The 18864-nt window shown below is 37.2% G+C and overlaps 1 protein-coding gene across 2 annotated transcripts in view; it reads right to left on the reverse strand.

The window, feature by feature from the left end:
• Positions 1-2024: 2024 nt before the first annotated feature.
• ABLIM2 (actin binding LIM protein family member 2) overlaps positions 2025-18864 on the reverse strand; it is a 133151-nt gene continuing 116311 nt past the window's right edge. Inside the window, exons 20-22 of one of the 2 annotated variants that reach the window (XM_015862871.2) lie at positions 17981-18045; positions 17665-17745; positions 2025-3793 (exon numbers count right to left, since the gene is read on the reverse strand). In XM_015862871.2, the coding sequence (XP_015718357.1) occupies positions 3680-3793; positions 17665-17745; positions 17981-18045 (260 nt within the window). In that variant the 3' untranslated portion in view covers positions 2025-3679. The remainder of the gene's footprint in view (positions 3794-17664; positions 17746-17980; positions 18046-18864) is intronic. The other variant, XM_015862872.2, reaches the window with a different exon arrangement.

Raw genomic sequence — 18864 nt, forward strand, 5'->3', positions numbered from 1 at the left:
GAATTAAATCACACGTCAGGGTTGTCATGAACAGCTGAGACATACAAATCAGATCCAGGTATGAAAATGAAATGTCTGACAGAATTCCCTTGATTCTTGAATACATATCAAGATAGGTTCCATCAAGAGTTACACTGATCCTTTTGAGTTACATAGGCACATCCATACTTACCAAAGTGCTGAAAGACAGAACTTCATTGAAAACAAGACGTGGAAAAATATCTAATGATAAAGAGCATAATCTTAAAAAAAAAACAATGATTTTTTGAGACTATGAGTTTTTTTCTGCCAGTGTTGGACCGCACTATTAGAAGGAAAATTCTGGCAAGGATTTATCTAACTATTCTGAAATGTGTTTTCCATTTCATAATGCTATTTAAGATTAGCATATGGAAACCTAGAAATAAACCAGAACATCGATTATGCACATGTTAATCTATGAGATACTCCAAGTTACTGAAAGTAAACGACATGACCAAAATTCTGATCTACAGTTTTTAAATGGGGAAGGTATGATAAATTTATAAACACTAACATTGTATTCTCTGGTTTGCCATTTTCAGGCTTATGGATTTAAGATGATGTACAGAGGATCTAGCAATATGTGATATCTAATGACAATACTGCTCATTTTAAAGCTCTGTTACACTAGTATAGATGTTTGGTGGCAAATATAGCATACAGGATCATATTGTAAATAAGAATTTAGATATGCTCCAAAGCATTACAAAGCAGTACTAAGTCTCTACACGACATGACAGTAAATACTCGAAATATAGTGATACACTGACATGTACCATCTGAAAAAGAGAACAGCTTATTGAGTTGTGCCACCTCTGCACTGAAAAACATCTATAGACCATTTCAAACTTCGGGGAAAATGAAATAAGAAGGATATATAACAGCAAAGATTTTGAGTATGGAAGCCAAAATTCCTTTATGGTTTAGCTGGCAGTAGGAACAAAAGTTGATAAACTGACTGTCTTCTAGGACATTTTTGCGTGTTTGGCATCAAATACATGACTATTTGGTAAGCAGTATAAAGAATAACCCTATTAAGGCCTTCTATGAAATCTGTGCAAGTCAAAGTGCCATTCTGTTGTCTTGAAAGTGATTTTATAATGTGGTCTGTGAACTGCCAATAGTTGTGAGTGATAATCCACCAACTTTCTGAGAATGCTGGCTTACTGCTTTCACCTGTACAAAATTAATTTCATCTAAAACTCAATAGCTGTAGTTTACACATTTGCAGATGGATTGGTTTTCTTTACATTCAGTAGACAGAAATGTGACAACTGATATTCATATAACTGGTTTTCAACACTACGATGTTGTCAAAGTTCTGTTATCTCTTGTCTGACTATAAAAGAGAAAACTAAATGATGCACAAGTAGATAATGTGGTATCAATCCTAGGTATTGTCTACTATCACAAGAACTGGTATTCATGAACTAAAACATCAACATGAGGGTATGCAAAATGAGAATTTTATCTGATTTAGCTCAGGTAGGATGAGGACCTTCAGAAGACACTTCTAAGCTGTTGGCATTATAACAGATTAACTGGCTCAAAAAAGCATGAATGGGTCAAACAGAGCTCACAAGCTCTGACTGTCCTAACTTGTCATCCGCCAAGGATCTGGGTAACATTCTTCAATGTGGAGATCTTGATCAAGTGTTGCATGATATGTGCATTTTGCTTGCACTGGTACTATAACTACTGTCGTGAAGCAATTTCACATTATTTATGAAGATCCACGTTGAACCTGTGTGTGATCTGCACCAATATATGGATTTCCTCTATCAAAAATTTTGCTTGATGTGTCAGTTGCTCCATGGTTTGTTTAAGTTACAAACAACTTTGCAGTAAATTTACAATCAGAAGTACACTTCACAACAAAAGATATCTTGTCTCCTTGTTGAGCAAACCTAATGCAAGTAACAGAGTAGTTACATTAACGTAATTGGAAGAACCTATCCAGAACAACAGTACAATGAATAAATTATACACAATTAGCACAGTTATCCATTTATGTCTTTGTTTTAATGATTTTTTTTTAAACGTTTCTATCATCAGACAAAACATTTAGATAATGAGAAAATATTTCCAACAGTATGGATTTTGAAAATTAGTTGGAAGAAGGCATGTTCAATGTGATGATTTTTCCAATGCTGGGGCAGTTGAAACAGTGTATTGTAGTGCACGTATCAACCAGTTACTTATGCAAAAAGACACAGTGAAGTAGGAAGTGAGTACAAACATTCAAGGCTGTAAAAATGCAGAATACTGACACGTGGCTGAAAAATGTTTGGTTTTTTTTTTTTTTTTTTTGTAATGCTCTTTTAGTATCACTCAAAACTAGCAACTCACTTTGAATCATTCTTTGTCAGCAACCGTACTTCTGACCATATAAAATTATTAAATTTAATACAGTCTTCCAGTTGGAAGAGATTTTAAGAGCTCATACCAAATGCTCAGATTTTATTAGCTTTGCTTGTTATTTAAGAGAGCTCTAAGGTACTGCACCAGTATCATATAGGGATTTCTTTTTAAAATTGATTTGTACAGAAGCATGCAAATAGTAATGCATGAGGGCTCCATGTATTTGATTATAATTTAATATACTATTGATAGAGCACACCAAGCTTTTTTTTTTTTTTTTGTTACATTTTATGCTGAACTGTTCCACTTCCACACCTACCAATTGCCATTACCGTTCTCATGGCTTATGATATAAAGCCAGAAAATGGAGAACATAAAAAAGTCTTTATTGAAAACATATATTAATGAGAAAAAAAAAAAACAACTTATAGATAGAAATATCTATCTACATATAATTAAGATTACCTGGCATTTATATCAGCATGAAATGTAAAAAAAAAAAAAAAAAAAAAAGTTCCCCAAATACCCCAAGATAGTAGGAAAACACTGTCAACTGTCACAATACACTCTTACACCAGTTTTGTATAAGGCTTCTGTTTTCCTGATGAATGGGACTAAACTTTTAAGTAGGTCTCTGTATACATTTTAGTCATAATAAGTGCTTTATGTCACAATATATTCTTAATAAAATAAAAACTCTTGTGCTGTAATTAAAGATAGCAAGTTACTGTTTAGACAAAAATGACCTAGAGAATAGGTTGTGTCTAAAGTATAAGAAGTAGAATTAAGGTGCTTCCATATTTTCCTTTCATTCTTAAAAAGTACCACACATAAAGAGCTGCAATAATTGCTTGAGGACATGCTTTTCTTTGGCTTTTACCACATTTTTAATTGCAAGTGATCCTCCAGTACAGAATTTCGTATTCATTATTTAATTTTGTAAAAACTGTATTTTAAAACTTAATGAAACAAAATGTCAGATTTCCTTTGTCACAGCTACACTTTTTCTCTTCAGAATACCCATTTGCATCAAGCAATAACTGCAAGCAACAATAAATTTAAAGCTAGATTTTTGCATCTTGTAAACTGGGTAGGACCAGAGTTACTGACAGAACCAGCTGGTAATGCAAGATTAGCAAATTCTTTGTATTCCAACGTGTTGCCATCTAATCTGTCCTGATTCCTCCAACACATACTAACACAATGAAGCTGGACAATGGTTCAACAGCAAGTGCATGTGATAGTTCTGGCAAGACTATTTCTGTTTTGAATAAGCACATATTTTATCCGTGAGGGACTAGAAAAGCAGGGCCTTTTTCTTCAGGTCATTCCGCTTCCAAAGTGCCAAGCGATCAAACTCTTCGATGCTCATTTTGAAGACTTCCTGGAACTCCTCAGGGGACAAATGTCTCTTCAAAATGAAAACACAAAGGTATTATTAAACTCTTCTGTGCACAGGAATACTTCTACCTGTCTTAAGTTTTAAAATACATCACAACATCGTGCATTTGGAATTACATATGAATTCTCAAGTTCTGGGGAAAAAAAAAAAAAAAAAAAAAAGTGCATCAAAACCATATTAGCTTAAAGCAGCTGGGAAATGAAATTCTTAACGTTAGTGAATTTTGGAAAAAATAAGAATAAAAATCTTTCCAACAGAGTCCTAGCCATGTGGAAGTTACAATCTTTAGGAAAAGGATGTGTTTACAGATGGTGTGTGATGACAGAGCACACTGAGACAAATTTAAGCTACTCCAGGATTTTAAAGAGCTTGATATCAGCATAATTTCAGAGTTGGATTTGTTTGTCCTTGATCTTTAATGAGAGCGGTGGACACCACACTGGTCTGCTAATAGCAGTCTTGTACAAAGGAGAGAGCACACTGATAAACTCTTAAATCCAGAATGCTATTATTCATGGGGTATTATTCAGTTGTATCAGAAAGCCAAGTCTGATATAGCTTTTTTGAAGTGCCAAGAAGTATGTTTTTATTTAATGTTTTATATGTTTATATGTATGAATACGAAATGGGAGAACAGCATTAAGAATTTGAAAGAGATGGGATTATGAAAGTGTATAAAGTTTACCTAACAACTAGTAGTATATGCACATGTATTATTGGGTGAATTATAAAACAATACTGTATAAAATTCTTCTGACAGCTATGGGCTAGCACTTCTTCATACATTTTAGCTTTATCAATGTTCTCTGTTTCCCCTGTGTTAAGTGCATGTCATCTAAAAGTGACAGATTCAACATGGTGAAAATTACAACTTTTAGGGTTTTTTTTAAGGATGGTTTCTCCTTTTCCATAAAGCTTTCCTTGAAATTATTTTGTTATCAGCCAAAATTAGGGCAGGCAGCATGATAACACATCCTGATATTCCCACAATGGTTTAACTGACAATAGAGGACACAACCATACTGGCACTACACTACAAAGCTACATTTTGACCAAATTTAAAAGAAAATTCTACTTTCCACTTTTTAACAATGAATTAGCAATGTAAATTACACAAGGAAAATTAAAGAAATTGTTTTCAAGATATCACTACATTGAATTACCTTGAATGGTCATTGTAGGCCCTCATGGTTTCTTAAAAAAGGACAGACTTTTTCCCCTTGAGATTCCACATATTCACAGCCACAGTGACTAAGAGTTTGGAACACAGCCCTCATTTTTCTCTTGACCAATGAGAACAACCCAACATAAGCACTACACTTAGCACGGAACAAATGCACCATGCATATTTGGCAGAGCAGATCCTGTTTTGCATGGAAATGAGCAACATCTGACAATGTATTTTAGCAACAATTTCTGACAGAATTTAATTCTATGGGGTCTGGAAAGAAAAAGTAACTTCTCTTTGCACTATTTTTTGTTCATATTTTTCTGTTTACCTAGTAGACAAATTGTAGCAAGCTTAATTTCTCTAAGCAAAAATAATGTCTATGGCCTGTGGGGTTGAAAAAGAAGTCTGGACAAGCAATATGGACCATATCTTGTTTTATCTTTCTTCTAGAATGTAGGTAATACTTGAAATGACACCTCAAGAGAAATTAATGAGAAACTGTTCTTCATACCCTAGAAGAAAATCAGAAAGCTTATAACCGACAGGTAAAACTGCTTTGACCGTGATTCAAAAATATAGGAAAAGTAAAATTTTGACAGGAATGTTTTTATCTTTTTTTTTCTTTTTCCTTTTTGAGATACTTCACAAAATTTCTTCCTGCGAATTACTATAAACACATCAGATCTCCTTCAACAGTAAAAGTCAACTCAGAGACAGCCAGCAGGTGCTCCATCAGGACACAGATCCTGCCTGTGATATGTTGAACATTTGCTACATCTCATCTCCCCAGTCTCAGTGCAAGATCTGCTCTTCTCTCCGATCATTTCACTTCACCCTCAGAGCCGATGAGCTTTCAATCCGCATGATTCTATTCAAGCCAATATAAATTAAATGCACTCTTTATTCCTCTGCATATGCCCAGATGACATTCACCTTCCATTCCACTAGTTACTTTGCTTCTAATAGTCATTTTAAGGACTATGCTACCAGACCACAACATTAGCAAAGTTTTTTACTCCATTAATGCATTACTCACACTCAAAATTAATTCCAGAAGGCAAAATTAATTCAAAATTAGTTTGAACTCTATCTGAGGATACTGATCTGTGCCCAGCATAGCATAATTCCCACTGTTTTCCCTGCATCTCAGAAGCACTCACTGTCCGTTTTTAAACGTCTCGGGCTCCAGCTCTGGGACTAACCCTAGAAGCAGCAATGATTGCAGTTCTCTCTACAGATTTTAGAATAACCCTTGATCCCAGAGAGATGTCATCAAACTGGCGATACTTCAGATGAAAGTAACAAAAGGAATCATGGGTTGCTGAGTTTGATTTATGAGGAAAGACTAAAGGACCTAAGTATGTAAAAGCATAGCCAAATCACGACTAAGGGAAAATATGGTAAATGTCTACAAGTACTTAAAGGGTATAAACACCATGGGAATAGGCCAGTGTGGGAAGGTTATGTTCATGCTTTTCTTTATGTGACGTTAAATTTTGTCTGCGCTGTTCTTGGATTTTCTTAAACCCTGCAACTTTCAGACAAAGTTGTTACCAAAAGCAGAGAACACAGGGCTAAGGAAATTTAGATTGTTTTTTCTTCTTAGCTATCTGAATATTAATTGGTCTTAACCAAAATATTTTCATGCAGAAGCACTGCCTTGTCTCATTACTCAAACAAAAGAAAGGAAATTGAAAATTATGCATAGAAAATAGAGCAAGATATTAATCTTGAGGTATGAGAGAAGGCATGCACAAGGCCAGGTATTTGAGTTTTGATTTCTCTTGTTTTCAGGTTTTGGATCAGCTTAAAATATCCATATCCAGCTAAGTTAATGCTGCGTCATTGGGCCGTGAAATGAATGTCTCAAGTTTTAGTAAAATTAACATTCTTTTATTATTATTATTACTAGTGCTGGCCTTATTTCTAAGGTAGCCTGGGTGTTATACAATATGCCAGGAACAAGTTCCTAATTCCATTTGGCAAAATTTGACCATATTCATACTGTTGAATTCAATCTGCTTCTCAGTTCTTCATCAGTGGCAAAGCTGGGCACACTGTGGACACCGAGAATCACAGAATCATAGTATCACAGTCTCGTGTGGGTTGGAAGGGACCTTAGAGATCATCGAGTCCAACCCCCGGGTTTCGAGCCTCTGTGTAGCAGAGCGGCACTTCTACCACTTGCGCCACAGGGGGGACTCGAACTCCGGGCCCCAGTGTTGCAAGGCGACATTTCTACCACTGCGCCACCAGGGCACATAGAATTGCTCAGGTTGGAAAATACCTACCTGATCAAGTCTAACCACAACCTAACCATTCTACCCTAACTCTAACAACCCACCACTAAATCATGTCCCTGAGCACCACATCCAAATGGAGTTTTAACAGAGTCAGTGATCATGACTAAACCTCTCTTGGAAGCCTATTCCAGTGCTTAACCACCTTTTCTGTATTTTTTTCCTGATATCCAACCTAAACATCCCATGGCACAACTGAGGCCATTTCTCCTCATCCTGTCACTGGTGAGAAGAGACCAACTCACTCCAATCGCCTTCCAGGTATTTGAAGAGAGCAATAACATCTCCTCTCAGTCTCCACTTCCCCAGACTAAACAGCCACAGTTTATTCAGTCTCTCCTTATAGGGCATATTTTCCAAGCCCTTCACAAGCCTTGTTGCCCTTTTTTGGACCTGCTCCAGCACTTCAATGTGCTTTCTGTACTGAGTTGCCCAAAACTGATCAAAGTACTCGAAGTGAGGCCTCACCAATGCCAAGTACAGGGGCAGGATGACTTCCCTAGTCCTGCTCACCACACCATTCTTGATACAAACCAGGATGCCTTTGGCTTTCTTGGCCACCTGGGCACACTGCTGGCTCATATTCAGCTGACTGTCCATCAGTACACCAAGGTCCCTTTCCATCAGGCAGATTTCCAGCCACTCCTCCCCAAGCCTGTTGGGTTGACTGGGGTTGCAACCAAAATGCAGGACCCGACACTTGGCCCTATTGAAACTCATATAATTTACCTTTGCCCATCCATCCAGTCCATCCAGGTCCCTCTGTAGTGCCTTTCCCTCCCAAATTGGTGTTATCTCCAAAGTTACTGAGGGTGAACTCAATCTCCTCTCCAAGATCATTGATAAAAATGTTGAATATGAGTGGCCACAGTACTGATCCTTGAGGGACACTGCTTGTGACCAGCCGCCAACTTGATTTAACTCCACTGACCACAACTCTTTGGGCCTGTACGTCCAGTCAGTGGCATATGTCCATCCAAACCATGGGCTGCCAGCTTCTCCATGAGGATGTTGTAGGGGACAGTGTCAAAGGCTTTAATGAAATCCAGGTAGACCACGTTGACAGCCTTACCTTCACCCACTAAATGGATTACCTTGTCATAGAACAAAATCAGGTTTGTCAAACAGGATCTATCATTTGTAAACCCCTGCTGACTGAGCCTGATCCCCTGTTCAACCTTTAATTGGTCCCTGATGGCTCCTGAGATTCTCCCTAGCCTTCCTCTTATAGCTGAAGTATTTATAGAAATATTTATTGTTGCTTTTCACCTTAGTGGTCAAGCTCAGTTCTAGTTGGGCTTTGGCCTTTGTAATTTTCTCCCTGCACAGCTTTGTCATAAGTTTCTTGGCCCCTCTTCCAAAGACCATAAACTTTCATTTTGTTCCTGAGTTCCAGCCAAAGGTCTCTGTTCAGCCAGACTGGTCTTCCCCTGTGACTTGGGGATGGTCAGGGTGTGCACCTTTAAAATAACTTCCTTTAAGTATTCCCAGCCTTCCTGGGCTCCAATGCCCTCCAGAACTACCTCCCAAGGGACTCCCTCAACCATGGTCTAAGGGATACTGAAGTCTGCCCTCCGTAAGTCCAAGGTGGCAGTTCTGCTGACTCCTTTCTGTAGTTCAACAAGGATCGAACAATCTATCATTTCATGATCACTGTGCCCCAGCTGGCCTCCAACCTTTACATGTTCCAGAAGTACCACAGGACCAGACCAAGGTCTTTTTCTACCCTCACTCTGAACTGGATGTGTTTAGGTTATCTCAAATTAGAAGCTGCACAGTGGTGTTAACAAGATGCTGCCCAAAAGCATTTCTAAAAGATTATGTAAATAACTTCAAGATAGTTATTCACTGAAATGGCTGCTAGACTGGAGCTTGCAACATCAAACATTTTCAGTATATTTAAGAGTTAATTTATCACATTAGAACAAACTACTGCATCATGTTGTTTTAAAACAATTGTATAAATCTGAGGCTTGTAAAGTCAGTACCATTCAGTCTTGTCCTGGATAGCACTTTGTGCCAGCTTGCATGGGAAATCAGAAAAAAGATTGCCAGAGTCAAATTCAGTGAAGTACAACATACATAAGGCCTGACTTGCATGACAGTGCACCATGAGAAGGGTAGTCGTACCTCTGTCATAATTACACAGCTAGCTCTCCTACAACACATATACACAATGGAAGTATTAAAAAACAAATTCCTTAATGGTATGATACAGAAATATATAATCAAGGACTGAGCTAAACCTCTTCAATGCACTGCAACCCTATAATGGAAGATCCTCACATTCAGTGATCATTAAAATGAGCAGTACAGATATGTGCTCATTTTTGCATTTCCCTGAAGAAAAGTAATTGACTGCACATTCAAATACTTACTACACAGTGTTAACTCAGAAAGAAGCATTACTTTTTGCTGTAAATTAACAAGGCTTGTGTCTGTTTTTCTGTGCTATGTTAAAAAGCTGCTAATCATTCTAAATAGAGTGATAACGTTTATTTAATTCAGTGGGACTTTTTTAATACAACAATAACTGTGCTCTTAATGACATTCAGAGATCTTCAAAGTTAATACTGGCGTTAGCATGAATAAGTCACCGTATGGGAAAATTTCAATTAACCTATAGTTGCATTGCACTAAGCTGTGACCAGGTCATGCTGCACAATGCATGTTTATTCTGTGCCAGTAATTGGATGGGAGTCCACAACTGAAAACCTGCTGATGTAGGAAATTCAGATATCATACTTCCTCATAAGTCAATGCCAAACCAATGAGCCAACACACTGGATGGCAGGAGGTGATGAGGTGAAGAAAAAAAAGGAAAATCGAAGTCCTAATTCCTAGGGGTTATTTAAAGCTTCCAGTTTGATTTTGTTCTTGTTTTTGTTTTCATTTTTGTTACCTTATGTACATAGGAAGTGACAGCTGAACATAATATTGCCTTTGAGTGAATCCATAGTGACTCTTTCTGCAGTACTCCACTGTGCTGAGCGTATTATGCTGTGTGTAATTTTAATAGCTTCCCACTTCAATTATTTATTGTTTTGACTCACTGTAACATTTCAAAATTTTGAATCCACAAAAGCCAAAACCAAAAGCCAAAGGATCTCTTCTAGAGCCTCCAAAATATAAAATACCCAAGCTATGCTGGGATTTATTGGGAATAACTTAGCCACAGGAAAGCAGGCATTCATGTAAATAACCACCTTTTAGCTCTTTAGGGTAGTTCAGAGTCTGTACAAGTGAGGTGTAACATTTATTTTTACATTACAATTTATGATGTTAGAAGTATCTGAACATTTGAAATAAAAATGGCCCTCCTTCATTTTTTCTCCTTTCCTCCCCTACTCCCATTCCATTCTCCTATGCCTCTAGAATTTTGACCAAATATAACTTTCAGATGCCTAAAAATAAGTTTTGAAAAAAATTCTCATTGACATATGAAATTCAAATCCTTATTTTGTATCCAGAACATTTCCACTCCTTTCTGCCACATTTCTGGGGCTCAGCAGACTCTTCAGAGGCTTCTTCTAAGCCTGCCATGTAGCTAATTACAGTTTTGTAATTATCCATAAGCCACATTCCCAAGGGAGTACTGAATATTATTCTACTCTTCCAAATAGTTAAACTTCATGCTCAATAAATATTTCAGATTATTAAGTAATAGTTATATGATGGGGCGTGGGGAGAGTTAAGAAAAGGCAAGAGTTGCTACCTAATGAACTTTAAGAAGTATGCTAAAATAATGAGGGCAACTCCACTTACACTCAGTGATATCAATACCTTACCTATAATATCTTACTACGTAGTAGAATACGGTAGAACCATTTTGAGGATAACTTCTGCCATTATACCATCGTTTAGCCAAATGAACTTTTTCATAATGCCCATTACCTAAGTCACTGCCCTCAACTTACTTCTGATAAAAATGTTCTGTCACTAAAAAATGATTCATAAATAAAACAAAAACTGTGAATTCATTGTGAATTAGGGAAATATATAGTATATATATAGGTGCAGTTTTCTTAAAAAAAGTAGAGGTCAATGCCTACTAAATTGTAGAATCCAATGACATAATTTATCATGTATTCATGGATGCTGGTGCTAGCACTTGCTTGGATATTTGTCCCAGATGCACAGCTGGAGCTCAGAGGTTTGGTTTCAAGTGATATATCTATGGTCTTTGGGACTGATCCAAAAAAAGTACACTGAAGTCAACATGAAACTTTCCACATGCACCCACTTAAGGTTCAAAATACTTTGTTCATAAGTCAGATTTTCCAGTTTCCTTTTGTTACGTATACTTCAGATCTAACTCCCCTTCACTCTCACACTGTTCTCACTCTGGTAGGAATTAGCTTTTTCATGTATCATGTCATTTCTAATGTGCAATTTCATTTCACAGTGGCTCCTTTCATAAGGACATCGAAAACTGATATAGACATCCATCACTGATCACAATATAACCATATGCTTAGAATAAAACATAGCAAACAAACAAAAACCCACCAGGAAGGTTTTACGATTTAAATAGTGTGAAGTTCCACTAACATCTGTGAAGAGCACTGTTTCATACCAGGATATGAACTTCATTCCAAAAGAGCTCATATGGGCATCCTGGTCTAATGGTTGGTGAACCTGCCCTCAGCAGGGGGGTTGAAACTAGATGATCTTTGAGGTATTTTTCAACCCCGGACATTCTATGGTTCTACAATTCTCTGATCATCACTAATTCAGTCCAAAACTACAAACTGTGCTTCTCTGTGCTATAATACTCAACATTTTGGTTTAGTCTTCCTCATATACTCCTCATCTGACCTCTAGAGAAAGTGGGACACACAACATTACTTGTACGACTGACATCTACAAGCTGAGGCTGTTTTAAACTCAAGCTGAATTACTGGAAGTCTTTCCTAAAATGATTACAGCTCAAATGGGTAGAACCCAGGGCAATTATTGAAGAAGAGCTGTTTTAGCTAGCTTAAAACAGATCCACACAAGTAGCGTCAGGAGGAAAACAGTATTTGAATTAATGTGAGCGTTCTCTTCAAACAAGACCACACCCGTGTTTAAATCTCTGATTTCTATTTACAAGAGAACTAGGTGGCAGAGGAAAGCTTTCTACTTGACATTCCAGAGTATTTTTTTTCCTTAGCAATTTTTTCAGTAAAGAATAAGCAGGCTCAAACAAAAGTGGAATAAACTACCGTATTTCACAGGCATGAATGAGTAGTTCTTTTAACTCTCTGATGTTCAAAAGAAAAGGCTAAAGAAACTAAGATATATCTAGATAAGAAAATAAGATGAAAAATCTCAATTATGTATTCCAAATGGAAGACTAACTATGTTGGTTTTCAAAACTACAAGCCTGTGACCATGAAAGAAATCTTATCCTGTATGATAAAAGCAATTTCCGGAGAGAAAGAAATAAATCAGATCTATGCAGCTGTGCATGAACTGTCAAGTTGGATGTGCAGGCACTGAATTAACTCAAACTTCCGTGACTCAACAACTGGCAAAGCAATATCCAAACTAAGATAAAAATAACAAGTGCATTATATCAAGAGTCCAAGATATTTAAATGCTTAAAAGTGTCAATAAGATTTTCAAAAGCACCCACAATCATAAGCTCTGTTGGGAAAAAGAAAGATCATGTCAACAGTGCTGGGAAAAGAGCAGATAAAGAATGTGCTGATTTGTACCATGGAAAGGTGATGTCACCCCCAGAACCTTTTGCATATTTTTAACCCTTTGCATAATATAATGATTTGTTAGATAAAATATTCCAATACTGATCAAATTACCTTCTTTCTCAAATGCTACTGCAGCAAACACAACTTAGAATTCTATTTTGTAAATTCTTCACACTGAATCTGTGTCTACACAGAATATGTCATGCTCAGCAAATTAAGGAGCTATGGAAATCTTCAGAACAGGGTTGACTTAAATCACAACATGGAGCACCTTATCTAGCTGAATTCATAGAATCACACAATCATAGAATCATTCATGCTGGAAGAGACCCTTAAAGGTCATCTAGTCCAACTCCCCACAATGAACTGGGGGACACCTACACCTCTATCAGGTTGCTCAGAGCCCCGACCAGCCTGACCTTGAATGTCTTCAGAAATGGGGCACCCACCACTCTGGGCAACCTGTTTCAGTGTCACACTACCACTATTGTAAAAAACTTCTTCCATATATCCAGTCTAAATCTACTCTCCTTTAGTTTGAAACCTTTTCCCCTTGTCCTTTCACAACAGACTCTGCTAAAATGTCTGTCAGCTTCTTTCTTGCAGCCTCACTATCAATACTGAAAGGCCGATATCAGGTCACCTCACAGCTTTCTCTTACCCAAGCTGAACAGCCCCTGACCTCTCAACCTGTCCTCATAGGGGAGTTGTTCGATGTCCTGGATCATTTCTGTGGCCCTCCTCTGGCCTTCTCAATGCAGATCTTTCCCCTTACATTTAATTGTAATTTTTTTTCTGCAATTTTTGAATCGCATTTTGGCAATTCAGGGCCTACATCTGAGAAGGATGCCAAAGTATGTTGCTGACTTACAATCATCTCGTTTTCCAGCAGGACCTCAGGGTGTCTCCTGCAGAGCTGCCCCCCATCTTGTGCTGCTGAACAGTATTATTCCATCATAAGTGCAGGCATCTGGATTTTTTGTTCATGAGGTCACAGAATAGAATTATTGAATCATCAAGGTTGGAAAAGATCCCCAAGATTATCTAGTCCAACAGTCCACCTACCACCAATACTTCCCCAATAAACTATGTCTTGGCCACCTGGGCACACTGCTGGAAGAAATTTAACTCATATTTAGATCACTGGCCTGTCCCTTGGTGTAGAGGTGCTGCTCCCCAGAGCAACAGCTCCCTGTAGTTTGTCATCTTCAAGCAAGATGAGGATACAATTCTTTTTCTTCCCCCATACTGTATACTCCAGTCCTACATAATTGCCTAAATTAGGTTGTTCTTCATCATTTTTCATTACAATTGCCTGAGGAATGCTGCTCTATTCATCTAACATCAGAATAAACAGCAGTGTGGTGAAGAGAAACTTCTCAAAAAATTCCTAGACCAAATCCTTATCTTTAATAAATTCCTTGCATTTCTAATCAGCTTATAGTGAACAAAGATCCAGGATAATCATTCAAAAGTCAGAGTGCTGGTAATGTATTTAAAAATCAGCAGGTCATTTATTATAACTAGTGCTCAGTGTTGTATGTATTAGCTCACTGTTGGCATAAACATCTCCTCAAGGAGCACAAAGAGCTGAGCTACTTCTGCCTTACTGCTGAGTTAGAACAAGCAAACAAAAACATGCCGAGTGTTTCTACGGTTAGATATATGCGGTTATGAAGAAAATATTTCTATTATTTTAAAGTATTTATTACCAGTTGAGCCCTTCTAATCTCTGTGTGCCTCTTGGGCCTAGAAAAATATGCATTCTTACAAAAAAATACTAGCTCTAAGCCATGAAATGGATTTCTTACACAATAAGTAATTTAAAAAATACTCAAAATGGGAGTAAAGTTAGCCAAACACTATCAAACCTTAAAACCCCACCCTCCTATAATCCTTGTTCTTTAGCTGAGGATTTCACTGCTTCCTCCCTTAATTTGATCCAAGGAGTTAATACCTTTTACGTGAGTTAACTTTTCAAGATAAGATCATACACTGCAGGAGATCTCTCTTGTAATAAGACATCAGAGAGCAATAACAGTGCCTTCTCCATGACATCTATGATGGATCATTCGAAGTTCAAAACCCTATTTCACATAGAGGAGTTTTATTTAAGTCAATTTGCAAGAACTCTTGAAGAAATATATCTTATACAGATTTACTTGTCTCATTACTGCTAAGTAGGACCAGGAAATTAGAGAATCACATAGAATCACAGGGTTGGAGAAAGTCTACAAGATCATCTAGTCCAACCATCCTCCCATAACTATTGCTACCACAAGCCACTAAACCATCTCTCATAGCTCCTCATCCAGATGCCTCTTAAACACTGCCAGGGATGGCGGCTCCACCACCTCCCTGGGCAGCCATTCCAGTGACTGACCACTCTCTGCGAGAAAAAGATTTTCCTTATGCCTAATTTAAATCTCTCCTGATGCAACTTGTGGCCCTTTCCTCAGATCCTATTTGCTGTCTGGGAAAAGAGACCAAGCCCCTTCTCACCACAACCTCCCTTCAGGAAGTTGTAGATGTGATGAGGTCCCCCTTACTCCTCCTCTTCTCCAGACTAAACATAAGACATCACAGATAAGATTTTAAACATTCAGTACAAGACAAAATCACTCTTAGATCTGACAGTCAATTGAAACAAATGTTCTATATACCCTTCCACCGACACCACCTCTATATTGTCCATATCCATCACAACCATGATGTTGAGATTTGAAGCAGTGAGAAGATAAGACTTAAGTCTGCAAAACAGATCTTAATAAAACTATAATATTAGAATTATACCAACAACTACTAAATGCGTCTTCTACTAGTGGACAGGGTATGTGCATGTGTGTGCATGTGTGTTTAATACTGGTATGTTCCTGGGAAAACCTTTGAAACCATGCGGTCTTGGGCTCCTAAGTCCTGGGTCATGCCCAGCCCTGAAATCTGCAGAATGCTCAAGACAGAAGCTAAATTACAATCTTCTTCTTTTGCTACAGATACTGTGAGACAAAATGACTTTATACTTCGTTTCTATACAAAGTTCCTTACTTTCAGCAATTCTGTAATGCAAAAGAAAGCGAACAGGGAAGAGGAGAAGATGCTGGCAGAGAATGCAACAGTTTGCTCCTGTCTTTCAACTCCACATATGGTTTGAATGCTCAGATGAGTGCTGCCTCTGTTTTTCCAGTAGTTATAATCCTTTTAAAATGCTGCTAATTTAATTGTTAAAAAAACTACCCATCCCTAATAAATGTAAGATGGTCTACAAATCTACAAAGGAGTTCCTTCTGCAGAGCAAAATGTTTAACACAGTGCAACAATCAGCAGATCAGCCTGATCTCCTTATCGCTTTTCTGGTGCAGGTTGGAAGCAGACCTTATTTATTGTTCTTTTGCAAAGCTCTGTGAGATCTTTGAAGTGGTCAGGCTTCTTAAGCCATGAGGCCCATAGCTGCACCTGGTGTGAAGCAAACTGAGCAAATCCAGTGTTAAACAAACAGTCTCAGCTGAGGACAGTGCAAGAGGTATTCATAGTGGCAGCCAGCACATGCATGATCCATCCAAAGCAAACTATATATGTCTTCTTAAGAAAGCAAGCTAGAGATGCACTTTCCATATAGACCAGCTCAAAGTCTTTAAACAAAGCCTCTATTATTTAATAGACATGCAAACATGTATGTACATAAAAGAATCCTTTATAAGATGCATCCAGATGAATACCCCTCCAGCTCCCTGTTCCTTCTTCTGGATTCATTAAGCTTTTATTATGGATCTGATGCCTTGCTATACCCCAGCTTAAAGCAGTGTATGTTTGAGGCTCTCTATCCCTTACAACCAAATCCATACCACTTGCTGGGTATTCAAGCAACAAACACATTGAAGCATTTAAGGAATGTACAGCATGTCCAAAATATACTATTAAAGTTTATTAATTTTTCTTATTTTTTTTTTCAAGTGATCAAGTTAAAATAGTTTAAATTCATTTAAATATAAAGTTTCCCAAAAGTCTTAACATTGTTAAGTACACGGGCTTTTTTTGAACTCTCTTCTTTTTAATGGTAATTCACACAAAGGTACAAAAGTTTAATGATTTTGATGAGTCTTTACTCAGTCCTGTCATTACGTAGGCAAAAAAATACATCTCATGAATTTTGCCTGAATATCAACTTCAGGATACGGCCTTCGGAGACTAACCTTCATGATAAGTTATGTCTGCATTACTCTGAATTTCACTACTACTCCTTGAGAGAGGTGGATGCTACTGTAAATGGATAATACATGCTTAAGCAATTATGTACCACACAGCCAAAGGGGAGACTGAATGAGAGAATGAAACTGAGACTGATCCATTTACATGCAGGATAAATTGAGGGGTTTTGTTTGTTTGTTTGTTTAACTCTAGGGTTATTCAAGCAGTTTCTTTTATAACAGGAACTTAAAAAAACTGGTTTCTACACATCTAGTTTGGACTTTCAGTATCCCATAAAACCATCCAAAAACTAATGGCTGTTATTAGTACTTCTGTGAAACACTGTTTTATCACACAATTGCCTGGTTTTGGCCACTCTGTTCCTTTCAAATGGCCTACATACTAGTGTTTTGAAACAGAATGTAACATATAGTGCTATTTCTCTCTTCTTTCATTGGGTATAAGAATAGTGAAGGTGGTAAACAAACAGGACAAAGCCTTGCAAAGCCATCAAGCAAATATAATTCCTACCTCCAGTCTGGTCCTGTCCACATCCTTGGGCAATTTCACACGAACTCGGTTTGTTACAATAAGTGTCTCATAAGGATAAATCTGTTAAAAAGACAGAAGCATATGAACTCAAGCCAAATCTGATTTTGATATGTGGAAATGACAGCATGAGGGACTTACTAATTTCAATGATACATACTTGCATCCTCATCTGACAAGTATTTCACTGGGTCAAAATTGACAAGATAAAGTAAAAAAATAAAAAATAAATAATAATAATAATAATAATAATAATAATAATAATAATAATAATAATAATAAAATTAACACATGTAACCTTGCTAGGAAGTGCTGAATCTGATTGTTCTTCCAGTGTTGGAAAAGCCCTTCTTACCTTGTATTCTGCAAGAGAACGAGAATAGATTCACAGTTTAGAACATATAGGCTTCTTTCAGAGTGACCATAATGAACATTTAGGTACATTGTTATCCTATTTGGCATCCTACTATATTTCTCTTATGGTTTTCAATAGGTTTTGGATAACTACATGTGTTAGAAACATTTGACTCCAAAGGTCTGAATGCATATAGCACTTATATAAGTCCCCAAAACCACGGTTTATTACAGAAAATCCATCTCTTGCTGCCATTCAGTGAATATGCCTGGTCAAATTGGGAATTTTGTGTACAGTTAAGTCACACTGTCATCTGAAAGTTCCACTCATATTTTTCTTTACTGAAAACAGTTACAATATATGGATAATTACAGGTATGTCATTTTGGGAACATAAACAAAAATCATCAAGTTAATGCATCCTGCACTTGGACTGACTGCAGTGGAAATAACAATAGAAAGGAGAACATAGAACAATTTTTTCTGTCTTTCTTTCTTTCTTTCTTTCTTTCTTTCTTTCTTTCTTTCTTTCTTTCTTTCTTTCTTTCTTTCTTTTTTCCTATTTATTTATTTATTTACTAAGGGAACTGCTTGTGGATCTGAAGTAGTACAAACAAGAGTATTCTAGTCAGGGCAGTGTGTTACTAAATATGACTATCATGTGGTCATCTATTATCATATATAATGATGACTAAATGTGACCAGGACTGCCAGTATGTTTCCACAGACTTTTTTTTGTGATCTGAAATGAAAATCAGATATAAGACTATTTTTCTTTCAAAATCTACACTGCCGGCTATTCAGACAAAGGTTTCTATCAATACAGAG

Source organism: Coturnix japonica, chromosome 4 (assembly GCF_001577835.2).
Source record: "Coturnix japonica isolate 7356 chromosome 4, Coturnix japonica 2.1, whole genome shotgun sequence".
Taxonomy (NCBI): Eukaryota; Metazoa; Chordata; class Aves; order Galliformes; family Phasianidae; genus Coturnix; species Coturnix japonica.